This window comes from Barbus barbus (genome assembly GCF_936440315.1).
Source record: "Barbus barbus genome assembly, chromosome: 47".
Classification (NCBI taxonomy): Eukaryota; Metazoa; Chordata; class Actinopteri; order Cypriniformes; family Cyprinidae; genus Barbus; species Barbus barbus.
Genome location: NC_136725.1, coordinates 10472788 through 10489113, shown reverse-complemented (window position 1 = coordinate 10489113; position 16326 = coordinate 10472788). Strand labels below are relative to the sequence as shown.

Genomic DNA, 16326 nt, shown 5'->3' with positions numbered 1-16326 from the left:
GAAGTTACAAAGCACTTCCCTCTTCTTCTGTCTCTCCTCTTAAAGCTTTCAGCCCAGCTTAGGATGAAGTCGGGAGAGAATTCGAGAGGAATCTTCTTGGTCTGGAGCTGCAGATATGAGGCATCTTGCTGGTTATCCGCCTCCGCTGGCTGGAGCGCCTTGTAACGTGTGGCTGGACAGTGTGTGTTCCTGTGTAATTCTTCCTCTCTGTCCACCTAAGATAACTGCTTGAGCTGTTTCCTCCTTTCAGTCTCTCTGCCGTCTCCCCTGTTCCTTCACTTGCTCTCCTTCTCCGTCTCTGTCTTTCTCTCTGATTGGCAGAGGGGGGTTTGTATATATGTGGAGAATGGCTCCCCTCCCCCGTCTCTAAGATTAGTGCTGCACACTGGGTCCACACACCTTATTTACAGCAGAACACCTTAAAAAATATCTTGTGGGCACATCGGAGGATGAATGTCCTCGGTATAGAATCTGAAAAACAGACATTGATTCGTTGCACGCAGTGATGCCATAGCAGAACCTTTCAGTGAACATTTCTTAAAAGAATCATTTTTTAAGTGTGAAAAATATTTAATAATCTACATTTTTAAAAGCCTTTGTGGAGTGGAAAGCTTCCATGCATGTTAAAGGTTCTGCATGGAAGCATCAAAGCCAATAAAAATCCTTTATTTTTAAGAGTGTGTAAAGTAATAAACGGATGAATGTGTTTGGCCCCAACTTGATGAATGACTGTTGAACAGTATATTACAATTAGACACATTTTAACCGAAACAGAATTGTCATTTTAATCAATAACAGGACAGGTGGATCTAAATGACAGATCTTACAATGATTCATATCCTCTCTTAGAATAAAAGATGATTGATCAGTTTTTTATGGACAATGACATGCATATATGAACACATTAATGAAACTCTTTTGGATGGAATTTGTGGCTTCAAAATGAGTGATTGAGACTGCAAGTGTGAACAAAACAAATAGCATGTTTAATATGGCTTTGTAGCAAAAAAGCATTTTTTATGATTATATATTGAATTTAGTAATCTATGCAAGGCTTTGTAGACATTTGCATTTCCAAGACACTATTGTATTTATTTCAGATATTTACTGGTGGATTTGGCTGATGCAACAAACCATTTGATTTAGCCAAATAAAGTCAAATGTGCCAATTTTTGTATTTGCAGTTGTGCGTGAATCCATTACAAAACTGTAATGGTGTTCAATCCTTCTATACAGTGCACACATGAATAATAACATGTTCAAAATGATGGTGAAGAATGTTAACTAAGTTAGCTGTGGTACATGACAGAATGAAAGAAGAGCATTTACCTGTGTTTTCTGAAGCAGCGGCGCAAGTCTGTCTATGTCTGTCCTCTCTCCCCTCATTTTCCTCCCATCAATCTGGGTCGACACCATGTCAGAAATCTCTGGTCTGCTTTGCTCTGGGTGTCAGTGTCGGTCCCATCACAGTCTCTCATTGGCTGCTGGGTGCTCTGCGACCAGGTATGAAACAGCAGAAAAAAGCCAAACATGCATGAATGCGCTGGCTGTATTTTTCTGTTTTATCTTATGCTTTTGACCCTGCGCAGCTTTCTGAAGTATGACACTTAATTAACTTAGCGTTTTTCTCTTTTTCCCCCTTCATCTACCTTACCCACTTACCCTCTGCTTTGTCTCGCTCTCATTCCTTTTCTGCCTCTCTCAGTTTTTTACCAATTCAAGCATTCCCCGCTGGTATTTGATCTAAAAAGCAGAACCAGTGGAAAAGCCCTTCTCGCTCGCCCCCCATCTCTTTGATTAGAATGAAAATGTGATGTTGTTACCTCTGAACGCGATGCTCAACTACATTCAACAGTCTTCTCTTCCTCCGTCCCTCTATTTTCTGCCCTACTCTCTCATTCCCTAGAGAGATATGAGGGGGCAGAGGGAGCTCCGAGTCTTTCTTCTTTGGCTTCCCTTGTTTGTCTCTCACTCTCTCTCTCCCTTCCTCTTTTATTCTCTTACTGTCTCTCTCTCATATCTTCTTGATGAAAGTGTGTCTCTGTCACTGCAGGAGAGATGAAGTAAGGTTTGATTCTACCTTTTTCTTTGTAGTCAAAGCTGCAATCATGTTTTCAAAGATCATGAGTAGAAGAGAGGTATTTTATATAATACCTATAAAAATATATATAATATATAATAACTATAAAAATAGTTTTTTCTTCTTTTTTTCACAGGCTTCCCACAAATTCCATTGTTGCAGTTTTCACATTCCAAGTCAGATACCAATCCTGGGAATTAATAGATGAATAATAATAATAATGAGAGATTAAAATGATAAAAACTTATTAGTGTACAAATATCTCCAGTAAAACAAAAATGTATCTACAGTAGAACATAAATTATGCTCATATTATACAATTGTAAAAATTTCATTATGTTCCATAATATAATTTTTTATTGTTATATTGTATTCATATTATTATTCATTATAATAATTATTATAATAATATATTAAGTAGCACTATTTTACTTGTTACAAATGACATGCACTTACTATAGTAATAACAGTAAAGTATGCATAATTACAAGCAACTAACCTAATTCTTCTACTTCTTTTTATTTCCAATTTTTCCATAACTGTAGGAAACCTGCATAAAAAAAGGTTCATTTAGTAATATATCACACCTTTGAATATGTCTGGGTTTCCTGCCACCTCATTTTCATGGTGTCAAATCCATTTTCAGTGAATACTCTCGGGGGATCTTCTTTTTCTTCTCTCATTAGCTATGTTTTCAAATCATCTCCACAATGTCTCCATCTTTGTTTACTGTGTGTTCTTTAAAGCGTGGGAAATATTGAAACTTGATTGACATGCTCCCCAGGGAGAAGAGACTGAATCATTCCAATATTAAGGATTCTGATTTGCTTTTATTGCTTACATTACTGCAGCCATATAGGCAGCGTTCTCTGTTTTTCAGGGAGACTGACAAATATCCTAAAGCACATACAACACCTTTGACAGATATTTCCAGCATGCCATGTGGGTGCTCTTCTAATGGTGTCCAAGAGTACCATCTGGTGGATTCTTCCACACTCAGAAAGCATCTTCTCTCAACTGTCCTTCAGGAAATGCTATTTTAGGGCAATCGCAAGTGAGTTCAGTTACTTCAGCGCTGATGTTGTGTTTTACATTTTTAAAGATATTTATATTCAATCTATGATCAATTACGACCTATTACAAAATAAAGAAAGGAGTGTTGAAACTCTCTGAAAACAATCAATATTTGGAGTACACTTCAGTACACTTCCAAGGAGTCTGCAAAATGACTAAAAGTGATTCAAATAAAACAAGGTTTAAAATAAGCTAAGAATCAAGACGTAAGCTGAGCCCATTCTTATTTTGATTTGTACTCTTAAAGGGACAGTTCACGCCAAAATGAAAATTCTGTCATCATTTACTCACCCACAAGCAGTTCCAAACCTGTATGAATTTCTTTGTTCTGCTGAACACAAAGGAGTAAATGATGACAGAATTTTCATTTTTGGGTGAACTATCCAAACTGACATTTTGATTTAAGAACCAGGGTGATTTTGGATAACTTGGATAAACTGTATAGGAAAATTTTAAAAGTGTGATTTCTAGACTTGTAGAATTCTAGACTCTATTCATGTAGATTAAAAAAACACAAAATAATATATTTCATAATGAATATACATATAACATAAGTTGGCTGGGAAGAAATTGCTAATAGTGAAAAAAATAATTTTAAAACCAATGTAATTACATAGTAGAACCATAAAGAACATTATTGAGATTATGGAATTTACTTATTCATAATTATTTTAATATATAGTCACTCCTAGTTTCTGTAATTAAAAAGTTTGAATCTAAGCAGCTATGTCTTTTATAGCATAAGTATCAGAAATATCTTGGGGTCAAATAGAAAGAAAGAAAGAAAGAAAGAAAGAAAGAAAGAAAGAAAGAAAGAAAGAAAGAAAGAAAGAAAGAAAGAAAGTAAGAATGAAAGAATGAAAGAAAGAAAGAAAGAAAGAAAGAAAGAAAGAAAGAATGAAAGAATGAAAGAAAGAAAGAAAGTAAGAATGAAAGAAAGAAAGTAAGAATGAATGAAAGAAAGAAAGAAAGAAAGAAAGAAAGAAAGAAAGAAAGAAAGAAAGAAAGAAAGAAAGAAAGCTACTCACCTTCTTGTTGTTGAAAACATGTCTGATCCATGGAAGACATTTCCCTTTTATGCTTAGTCTAGAAAGTCCCTTTCTTTGCTATCTAATCTCTTTTGTGTTTAAGTTAAAAAGTGAAAATTATAGGATAAACACTCCATATAGAAGTAGATTATAATACTTTCATTCAATTGTAGTAACTATAATCGCATGACAACATGCAGAAACTCGCTCTGATGTTTAGCGCCAGTTGACCAGTCTTAGTGGGGAACGGAACCAAAAGTCCTCAGGTTGCGCGTTCCTCCCGGACGCAGTTGTGTGCGACAGTAACGTGGAGATCTTTTTTTATTCAGTCAGTAACTCCAAAATCACCCGTTTGCGTTCAAATGGATGCTAAAAGCCAAATATGCTCAATATGGCTTGGATCCGAAACTGGAATATTAAAAGGTAAGGTGTTTTTTCGTTTCTTTGTCGACATTGTACACTTTTTCTGACTAGCTAGCTAGCCAGCCATGTATAGTACACGTGAGTAGGCACCACATATGTGGAATTAAATTTTCTTGAGGGCCACTGATCTAATGATTTGTTATTATCCATTCTTCATCTCAAGGGGTGAGTTTAACCAAAAAGCAGGCGTTTAACTTTTGTGAGATGAGCTGCCTGAGTCGAGATCAGGAGGTTTGTGTGATGGCATGGGGAGATCCTCAAGAATCAGAGGTGAGAAAGAGAGAGAACTGGAGTAACAGACTACTTCACTATGATTTAGTGACTGACAGACGTCTATGTGTCTATGTCTTTGCAGGTGTTAGTGGGCAGTGTGAACGGCGCTGTGAAAACTTTCAGCACAGAAAAGGGAATCTTCACAGCGACCAGAGAGTGTGGAGATCCTTCCCAGGGCAGATTCACAGGACTGGCTGTCACTGACAGGTGGTTGCCAATGTCATGTTATTACTGGATGTTTTGTTGTTTTGCATATATGTATTGTTGGAATGATGGACTTTTTTCCTTCTTTTCCAGTTCTATGATCACATGTGTGGAGTCAGGACTGCTGAAGGTGTGGAAGGAAGGCAGTACAGAAACAGTAAGTCGGTGTGATTTCAGTGTCCTGCAGTGTGGTAGGCTATATATAGACGATTTACTTTATAATTATTATGCATGCACTTGTATGGCTTTATGTTAATAAAAAAAAAAATACTACTGTATCAATTTGACTTTTTACTAAACATTAAAATGCAGAAAAGCAAATGTAATAAATTGATACATGTAGTGTTTATACTGTATAGGCATTATATTTTTCACTTGATTTGTTTACTTGTTACAGTGATAAAGTAGACATTAGGTTGCTTTTCAGTACACTACAGTAAGAAAAAGTAATATAATCCCATGCACATCTCTGTATCACTCAAATATGTAATTTATCACAGTATGTTAATTATGATGACATGATCTTTAGAAATGAACCAGTCAAAAGGAATTTCTAACAACTGCGCCCCTAATTGCATCTATATTTGTTAATTTTTATTTTACTGTAGGTCAGATGAAGGGTCTGACTGTTTAAAAGAAATGGGAGAGGATGTTTTATTGTGCTGTTTTCTGCCCCTAAAACACTAAAAACACATAAAGTGACCCAACACTGACTATTGTACTTGTTCTTTATATAGCTAGTAGCATAGTAGCAGTACCGATTCTACAGTTTGAATTGTAGATTAGGATTGAATAATGTATGATGAGCTCTTCATCTTTATAATAATAAAAAATTGTTGACTGTTAAGATAGATGTGGACTTATAGTAAATCTGATCAGCCGACCTCATCTGTCTCTGTTCTTAGGTTGAGGTAAATGTTGGAAATGGAATATGCAGAATGCAGCAGAACCCTTCACAGCACCATCGTGTGGCTACAGGGGGTAAAGAGAACCCACTGAAAGTCTGGGATCTGGAGAGACCAGATAAGCCAATATTCACAGCCAAAAATGTAAGGCAGAAAAAGAAAACTATAACCTTTTTAGCCTCCAGTAGTTGATTTCTGTGTTTCAAGCTCGTCCTTTATTCTTTAATCCATCAGGTAGCTCATGACTGGTTGGATATGCGTGTGCCCGTGTGGGTGAGAGACATTGGCTTCATCCCAGATTCAGATAAAATAGTCACATGCACTGGACACCACCAGGTTTGTCTTTACTCTACTGTTGTTTCTTACAAGGTATCTATACTGGATTAATTTGTTCCATCTGGGAATAAATTTATTTACTTTAGAAATATCATGTAGTATCTAAAATTTTGTTAACAGTGAACACCTGAAATTATGTACTCTATCATCCAAACGTTTGGTGTCAGTAAAATAAAAAAAATTAAAATTGAAAGTCTCTTATTCTTACCAATACTGCATTTATTTGATGATAAATTCAGTATAAACAGTAATACTGTGAAATATTGCTTAAAAATAAAATAACTATTTGAATACATTTTGAAATGTATTTCTTTGATGGCAAAGCTGAATTTTCAGCAGCCATTAATTCAGTCTTTGGTGTCACATGATCCTACAAAATTCTTCTTATTATCAGTGTTGAAAATGGTTGTGCTGTTTAATTATTTTTTTTCAGGATTCTTTGATGAATACAAAGTTCAAAAGAACATAATTTAAGAAAATGTCTTTACTGTCATTTTGCCTTTTTTTTAAATGAAAGCATTAATTAAAAAAAAAAGTCTTATCTCAAACTTTTAAGTGATGGCGTCTGGCTGTTTCGTCAAAACCAACATGCAGTTCAAAGTACTGATTTGGTTTTAACTGAATCAAGTAAAGTAATTAATAATTTTAATACAAAATCATGTAAAATAATCTATATGAAGTCAGTATTTATACCAATGAATTTCTGTTTGATTTCATTTACAGTTGAAGTCAAAAATGTACATACCTTTCATAATCTGCAAAATGTTAATTATTTTACCAAAATAATAGATCATACAAAATGCATGTTATTGTTTATTTAGTACTTACCTGAATAAGATATTTCACATAAAAGATGTTTACATATAGTCCACAAGAGAAAATAATAGTTGAATTGCTAAAAATGACCCTGTTCAAAAGTTTATATACGCTTGATTCTTAATACTGTGTTGTTACCTGAATGATCCAACGCTGTGTTTTGTTGTTTAGTGATAGTTGTTCATGAGTCCCTTGTTTGTCCTGAACCGTTAAACTGCCTGCAGCTGTTCTTCAGAAAAATCCTTCAGGTCCCACAAATTCTTTGGTTTTCCAGCATTTTTGTGTAATTGAAGTTGAACCCTTTCCAACATTGACTGTATGGTTTTGAGATCCAACTTTTCACACTGAGGATGACTGAGGGACTCTCATGCAACTATTACAGAAGATTTAAACGCTCACTGATGCTCTTAAAGACATGCATTTATGCTGCCTTCACATGCTATCGGAATTATCGTAAATACGAGTTTCCTTAACGTAAATTGGACGTGAACTGCCTCTCAAGTTGTATTTACTACTGGGAAATTCTGAAATAATTGTGATACCCGAGTTTCTGAGTTGGGCGGGTCATAAACTTTAAACATGGTGGAGGGAACAACCATTGCTGCTGTCAATGCTGTTCTCACAACAACTACATCCCTTTGTCTTGTCGCTAAAGTAGTGGATTTATAGGCTAGACATGAATGATAATGCGAAGCATATTGTATGTTTTATAAGCAGTGAAATAAGCATATTTGACAGAAATACCAGAATTGTCCGCAAACTGCATGTATAGCATGGTGATCGTTTGTCAACCAATGGGGTGCTACTTTTTATTCTTTCCGACATTAAAGCACTTGAATACGATAAGCTCGTAATCACGACTTCATAAGTGGGAAATAGGAAATTTCCGATAGCACGTGAAGGCAGCATAAGAGAAAACTTTTGAACAGAATGAAGATGAGTACATTTTTCTTGTTTTGCCTAAATATAATTTTTTTTCATTTAGTACTGCCCTTCAGAAGCTACAGAAGATACTTACATGTTTTCCAGAAGACAAATTAAGTTAAATTTACCTTGATCTTCAAATTAAAAAAATTTGCATGGCTTTAAGAGCATCAGTGAGCGTTTAAATCTTCTGTAATAGTTGCATGAGAGTCCCTCGGTCATCCTCAGTGTGAAAAGATGGATCTCAAAATCATATAGTCAATGTTGGAAAGGGTTCAAATACACAAAAATGCTGGAAAACCAAAGAATTTGTGGGACCTGAAGGATTTTTCTGAAGAACAGCTGCAGGCAGTTTAACTGTTCAGGACAAACAAGGGACTCATGAGCAACTATCACAAAAAAAAAAACACAGCTTTGGATCATTCAGGTAACAACACAGTATTAAGAATCAAGTGTATGTAAACTTTTGAACGGGGTCATTTTTATAAATTCTATTATTATTTTCTCTTGTGGACTATATGTAAACATCTTTTATGTGAAATCTTATTCAGGTCAGTACTAAATAAACAATAACATGCATTTTGTGTGATCTCTCTTATTTTGGTAAAATAATTAACGTTTTGCAGATTCTGAAAGGTGTATGTAAAGTTTTGACTTCAACTGTATGTGGTTTTACTAAACCTTCAGCTTGTAGTTGATTGGATGTTCGTAAAACACGGCTTCAAGCCATCATCAGCTTTTTTAAAATGCAAAAATGTTTTGTTTGTTTATATTTAATAGCTATGAAAGATCCTGAAATAAATTGTGAGCCGATCATGGTTTTGCAGCTTATCCCTAACCCTTTGTTATTGTATTAATTAACGTCTTCCTTTGTGTCTTAAGGTAAACGTCTGTGATCAAACATGACTCAAAATATCTTGCCCTCTCTGTTCTGCTCCTCCTCCGTCAGGTGCGCGTGTATGACCCCTCGACGCCTCAGAGAAGGCCAGTGTTGGAGGCTCGGTTTGGAGAGTACCCGCTCACAGCGCTCTCTCTTCCTGCCAGCCAGGGCGCAGTGGTCGTGGGCAACACTCACGGGGAGCTTGCCATCCTTGACCTCCGGAAAGGTAAGCAGTAGGTGGATGCTCCGTTTATTTTTTTTCTCTTAAGCAGGTTTGGATCTGCACAAAAGCGGTTGTTTTGAACTGAAGTTCCATTGTTCAGAGTTTTTTGTCCTGGATCTGTGTGTGTTCCAAGTATAAAGGATGTATTTGGCCTGCCGTTCTCCATATATGCACTGCAATATTATTGAACTCCTTAGAGTGTTGTTTTGTCTGACCCCGTTTTCTTCTCTCTCTGCCTGCAGGGCTTGTGCGTGGGTGTTTTAAGGGTCTGGCGGGGGCAGTGCGGGGGTTGCAGTGCCATCCTTCCCTTCCATTGGTGGCCTCTTGTGGTTTAGATCGTTTTCTGAGAGTACACAGCCTGGAGGACCGATCCTTACAGCACAAGGTATGAATGTGCAAGAAACCAGGTTTCTTTCTCCATTCTCCCTGCACTTCATCTTTCTCATTCTCTCTGCAGATTTCTGCATAGCCCCTCTCCTCTTATTTTCATCTGATTGCATGTACCATATAATCAGAAGTGCCTCCCACTCAGTGTTATGTTTGTATAAATGAACATATTTTCTCTGTGCAGGTATATCTGAAGTCACGACTAAATTGTGTGCTGCTGTCTAGCAGAGAACTGGAGGTAAGCGGCGGTTCAGTGTCCGAGGGAGCATCATTTTGATGATTTGCTTTTATTTAACTGCCTATCAACAGTAACAACAATCGAAGTTGCTTTCTCGCTGATGCCTTTATACTGCATCCTAACGACTTTTTTTTGTGCTTTTCTCTTTTAGTCAAGTGCTGATGCTAGTGGAGATGTAGAGGAGGTGAAAGCAGAGGAAGAGAAGGATGAGGTCTGGGATACCATGGAAACGGTGACGGAGAAGACAAAAAAGAGGGCCGCCCAGAAAGACGAAGCAACTGTTACTGGAGTAGATGGAAAAAAGAAAAGGAAACTAGTGAAAAAGTGAGATAAAGTGATTTCTGATGGACATTTTTATCATTTTATATACAGTTTGTCATGTTTTGAGTAAAACTGTATCAGCAGTGGCCAAGAATAAACGTAAACCTGAGAGACTGTTTAATATGTATATATAATAATAAGTGCAGGTCATTATTTTGGTCCATAAAGTGAATTTGAACATGAAATCATCTGAAATGTGATACTAAAATTGCATTTTAAATGTCAAAACTCTGCTTAACTGGAACAGGCGAACCAGTTCATGTAAAAACAAATTGTCCCATTAATCACTGTATTTCTGTATTGAACAGAATTTAATGAAGAGTCTGTATATCATAAACAGAATCTTTCAGAAATATGTGTTTATTCATCATTTTCTGATAAACTGTCACACACATTAGAAGAGTGCACTTCAGAAAATATTTTCTACAGAAACCCCAATAAAAACTTTTGGTCTGTTATGTGTTAAAGGTTCTAAAATACTACTTTATATGAAGTTAAAATTCTTTCCCAAGGCCTATTTATAGTATCCTTTTCACAATTAATTTGATATGCATTTTACTGAGATAAGAATAGAATCTTGAATCTGTGCTGGTATAAAGACCTTGACTTGACCGTGAATGACCATACATACCTGTGCGTGTGTAGGTGTGTGTATTACACATTGCATTATGCACACTTAAACACACCCTATTCTAGCCTATCTGATAAGATAAGGGACATCTTGGTTACCACTGAAACTGTCGACTTTGTAAATGAGAACATTAGTAGCTAATGATTTGTGAAGCTGTACAACTCAAAAACATTACAAGGAATCACATCAAATTAGAAAATAAATTCTCTCCAAGCTTCTGGATCTGATTATAGACAGCAATGTTCAAGGAATGAAATGTGGTTTCCATGTGTAAGATTTTTATGGTGTTAAGTGCATCTAATAAGTGACACCTTCAACGTGAAACATACTTTACCATGGAAACATTTTAAAGGAGCTGAAGAGCAAAGGGCATAAAATATAGAGGGGGTGATGAAGTATGACAACATGAACTGAACTCTGAGACCTGGCAAGGTGGAGGGGCAGTATTACTGACTGCTGACTTGCGACTAAAAGAGCAGAAGCGTGGCTTTATATGCAAGACGACAGCTTCAAAATTTCCTGTATGGTTTGGTAAATTTGAAAGCCATAAAACATTGCATATTTGTAGTTTGACCCTTTGTGCTATAACAAGGTCGTAAAGATTTCATTTGCTCTTGATTTCCTCCTTTAAAGTGAGGGAAATAGCTGAAATTAACCCCAGAAACAATTACATTACATATCATGAAATGCATTTATCTTACAGGCCTGTAATTATTTTAGCATTTTCCAACAGATTGAGCAGAATGTAAGCTTGTGTCTGTTTTTATTTTACTGTAAATCCAGTCCCAAAACTCTTATCACAAGAAACACAACAGATTTCGACCCTTTTACATCCAGACTTCCACCTGCCTGGGGTACTATATTATGTGCTTAGATGGAGTATTTTCTCGTGGTACATTAATTGACGCGCCATTCTTTTGTTTGGCCATCGAAATTCCTTCACACAATGCACTTCTGTGCTCTTTAACCTAACAATGGCAATAATTAACCCTCTCTTATGAGTATTTTATTATCCTGTTATAAAGCCTACTTTTTTCATTCTTTGATCAATGTTTAGAGTCCATAGTCTATTTTTTCTATTCTAATCAGGCTGCATTACAGGATGTTGTGCCATTACCAGTAATTAAGACGTTGACTTACATCAAACATTTGCTGATTTATAAATCAAGCCTTAGCAACACACAGCAGGTGTATATACCATATGAATATGCCAAAGGATTATGCAAAATAAGACATTATAATAGTTTCCGTGATATTCAACAAACAATGATCTGATTCTTTTAATAGTACAAGTAAGTTAAACCGTTGCGCCCTCTAGTGGTTTATTGTGTTTATAGTAGGCCTAAACTGGCAAGACGTCTATTTGGTCCACAACATTTGTATAGTCCATTTTAATTAAATGTGTTGCTTTCAAGTGTTTTAACAATATAAATGTACCAAGTATTCAAAATAGATTCTTAAGATAGAAAGTGTGTAAGTCCATAGGAGTACAGGATGTTGGATTTGAGGGGCAGGGCCAAAAAGATGTTAAATATTGACGGGGGTGTAATTATTAACTAAGCTTCAACTCCAAATCACTTTTAAACTGGCCTCTCTCGGCCTGACATAGCACTGCTGACCGACGCTCCCTTCTCACCCGCTGGCTCTCTCATCGTGCTGTCACTAACTTTGCTGTTTTCAGTTACTTTTTAATATTTTTTATAGCCATATTTTGCTATGCTGCTGTTAATTCTTTAATCTCTATATTCAGATGAATGTTTCTTTTGTTCTTTTGTTTGCATTCTTTCTCTTTTTTTCTGATATGGACTCCCACAAGGAAGAACTGTGAATGTAAGTAACTCTTTATTGAAAATAAATTACTGGGTGCACATGCGAGGAACACGGAATGTCTAATTTTTGAGAAGTTGTATAAATATTTGTATAAAAACAGCTAAATTCATGTGTGGCTCACATCTGTGCCTCACCTCTCTGCAATTTCGCTGATTCATGTAGGAATTTTCAATGTTAACTGCTGTCTGTTTGTTTGTAAAAGGCTAGATTAATATCCTAATGTAAATATGCCTGCATTGTCTAACAAAATCAAGCTAATGCTTTTAAAGAGGAAGAGAAAAGAATGCAAACGGATTGTGCTCACCCTTCAAACATATAAAACGTTACTTACCAAAACAGGATCTTACAAAGATCAGTTACAAGGAGGTAGAGTAAGTTTAGTCTGAAAATCTTTCAGCTATTTTTTTTAACTGACTTTAAGTCAGTTGCATGTTACTGAAATTCAGATGCAAATAAATGTCTTAAGTTGACTCAATGTTTATACACAAGTCTAATGTACTGTCATGTTAAATTTTTAGTTGTTGTTTTCTTTTCTACAAAGTACATTTGATAAAATACATGTGAGTATTACTCCGATATCAAGTACCACAATTGGGAATTGCCATAAAAATGAACCACCTACATAAGTTCATGCCATTGATTTTCTCTCACCCTACACAAATGTTGGACACGGCGCAGGGATGAGAAAGATAATGGTGGATTCAAAAGATGATAACAGGAGTGGATAACACAGACTGACTCATGTGCTGTGTGCCCCTTTAATTGCTTTATTATGCTGTTTTCCAAGGGTAGCAAGAAGCAGTGGGAGGTTTACAGCAAGGCAAAGTCTAAAATATGATATAAATGAAGAAACCAAGAAGAGAGAAAGAACAAGATAGAAAATATGGGATGGGTAACTCATGACTAAAAGGAAGTGATATCTATGAATTTAAAACTTAGGGACATAAAGGAACATAAATTATTGAGTGACACACCCTTTTTTCTCTCAGCCCATATACAAATTCTGCCGAGCACCCTCATGTTGACTGCCATCATAAAATTGCTGTTATCAAGATCAGTCTTAGCACTTTGGACGCACTGTTGGCCAATAATGGAGTCTATGGCATGTCATAAAGATGAGAAAGAAACAAGAGGTCAAAGTCATGAGCCAACAGAGGAACTCTCACATGTCCTTAATGGCAGTTATTAGCCATTGTCTGAATCCTGATTTAACCCTCTAACTTGGTTCTCTGTGCTTTCATTTCAGGTGGCACCACTTCTTTATTTGGGATCTAATTCTTTTCTGTTTATTTATTTATTTTTTAGAAAACTTGAAGAAGTACCCTATGTGGTGAGAATGGGACATTGACTGTAACTTGTGTGAGAATAAGTGCACTTCCTACCGCTGTCCAAGGGGGGAGCACTCCAAAGATTTGGCGCTGACTGGTTGTAACAGCAACTCCATGTGGAAGGTTTGTGTCTTCCAGTGGAGCTGCTGTTGCGTGCAGATAGTGACCTTTATCTCCTTTGGTTCTGCGTGAAAATACAGTCTTAATTAATTATCCGGATTAATTTATGTGGCTGTAAATCTTAATGCATGTTGATAGAAAGCATGTTTAACCCAGGGTCTAGGACACAGGGTGATGACCTATGAATTGACAGCCAGTGTTTGCTGTCCAGCTGCCTGTCAGTTCTGTAGGCCACTGTCCTGTTTATCCTACTAAACACACACGGATTTGCACAGAGAATGCAGGGCATTGTATAAATGTTGGACTAGAATATTTTTGGGGAATATTTATGTACCTGTTACAACCTGATTTATTTGATATTATATGTATTTGTTTTGTTTTACTGTGTTTATTTTCATTTAAACATGACATAATTTCAAAATAAAGCTCTTCTTTATATTGAATAAATGTGACTTTCACGGGATATGTAATTATGTGTTGTGCCTTTGCTCTCACTCTTTTAATGATATGTCTCATGCTTTTTTGTCATCTTCTTTGCATACATTTAATTTATACATTATTTACACCATTTTCCAAAATCAATGTTGCCATTACTTAAGACCCATTCACACCAAGAATGGTAAAAATAATGATATTTGTGACCCTGGAGCACAAAACCAGTCTTAAGTCGCTGGACTATATTTGTAGCAATAGCCAAAAATACATTGGGTCAAAATGATTGATTTTTATTTTATGCCAAAAATCATTAAGTAAAGATCATGTTCCATGAAGATATTTTGTAAATTTCCTACTGTTAATATATCAAAACTTAATTTTTGATATGTAATATGCATTGCTAAGAACTTCATTTGGACAACTTTAAAGGCGAATATCTCAATATTTTGATTTTTTTGCTCTCTCAGATTCCAGATTTTCAAATAGTTGTATCTCAGCCAAATATTGTCCGATCCTAACAAACCATACATCAATGGAAAGCTTATTTATTCAGATTTCAGATGATTTATGAATCTCAATTTTGAAAAATTGACCCTTATGACTGGTTTTGTGGTCCAGGGTCAAACATTAGCTAGATAATAATACTCTACTATATTAATATATTAGCGTCCACATCTGTTTATTATAGGCGCACACCTGCTACTTTAAATGCTCGACATGGATACTGATTGGTTGTCAAAAAAATGCTCTGAAAGTAATTCCAACAATATTGCTCCTCTGTCATTATCATTATATTGTGTGGACTTCTATTTCCCATAGAAATGGAATGATTAATAAAACTTAAATTATCATCTTTGGTATCAGTGGTTCTTTAGTCATATTTTAATGAGCCATAGAAAATATGATCACTGACAGAATATACCCTCAAACAACCTGATTTCCTGTAAATGTCAGACTGCTTTCACTTTCAGTTTTGTTTTGCCCAGATCCCCCCAGGGGAGTCTTAGATTTACAGGAATAGGTTTAAGACTTAGGTCTAAGAATAGGTCTAAGCTTACAGCTTACCAACATGGGACAGGTCATTGCATTATAGTGGCTGATTTAAAAAATAGATAGGCTTAAATCAGTTAAATAATGTTGTTGTTTTTTAAGGAAAATCTTGTTTGTCTGCATCCCTTTCTGACTCTCTAAAAACACAATTAAAGCATTGGGAACTCCCTGCAAACCACAGAGAATTCTTTCATTTTCACTCTCTGATGATATAAAGAGGCCTTTCTTTCTTGGGAGATTCACTTTTGTTGATTGTAAGCCCCAAACAAAGGATTTCCAAACAATTTGTATCTTTTCAGGCCTAAAGTTTCAGATAAAAAGAGCATTATAGAGTCTTCACTGAGCGTAGTGGGTGATGATGAGTGTCATTTCCTACTACCCCCTTATGACCATATCAAATTTGGCACAGACTCAGACCAGCAACTGTCATTCTCCTGAAAGTCCAAGACAAATATAGCAGTCAGACAGTTACATGCTCAATAGAAAATCCCCCACCCCATCCTCAAAAACATTAATATACTGTACTTACTGTACAGTAAGTTTGTCATGTGAAATTCATACTATATTTCTGGAATAAACAGTAGGCATTGATTCAACTTTTAAAGGGTTATATTACATTATATATTATATTACATTATATCATATATATTAAAGAATGGAACGAGGTAAATGTCTATACAGTTATTTATTAATTAATTTAGTTGTTTGAATGCCAGGATTTTGTCAATTCAACATTAAATAATAGCAAAAAAAAAAACATGTTTCGTTATTCTATAAGCATATATTGACCCTTCTGTTTAGTAATTAACGTCAGCTGTGT

General features: G+C 35.7%; 1 protein-coding gene across 1 annotated transcript; it reads left to right on the top strand.

Moving 5' to 3' along the window:
- Nucleotides 1-4469: 4469 nt before the first annotated feature.
- On the top strand, nucleotides 4470-10971 carry LOC306865598 (WD repeat-containing protein 74-like). The gene is made up of 10 exons (XM_079410304.1): nucleotides 4470-4605; nucleotides 4769-4875; nucleotides 4961-5085; nucleotides 5176-5239; nucleotides 5988-6131; nucleotides 6222-6323; nucleotides 9013-9169; nucleotides 9409-9551; nucleotides 9738-9791; nucleotides 9943-10971. The coding sequence occupies exons 1-10, from the start codon at nucleotides 4545-4547 to the stop codon at nucleotides 10117-10119; spliced, it is 1134 nt and encodes a 377-aa protein (XP_079266430.1). The 5' UTR covers nucleotides 4470-4544; the 3' UTR covers nucleotides 10120-10971.
- Nucleotides 10972-16326: the final 5355 nt, after the last annotated feature.

What these genes read in the sequence shown, in the direction of transcription:
- LOC306865598 (XM_079410304.1), top strand. Translation starts at nt 4,545, where the DNA reads ATGGATGCTAAAAGCCAAATATGCTCAATATGGCTTGGATCCGAAACT. An exon ending in GAGATCCTCAAGAATCAGAG is followed by an intron (nt 4,876 to 4,960) that starts GTGAGAAAGAGA and finishes ATGTCTTTGCAG; the next exon opens with GTGTTAGTGGGCAGTGTGAA. An exon ending in ACCGATCCTTACAGCACAAG is followed by an intron (nt 9,552 to 9,737) that starts GTATGAATGTGC and finishes TTCTCTGTGCAG; the next exon opens with GTATATCTGAAGTCACGACT.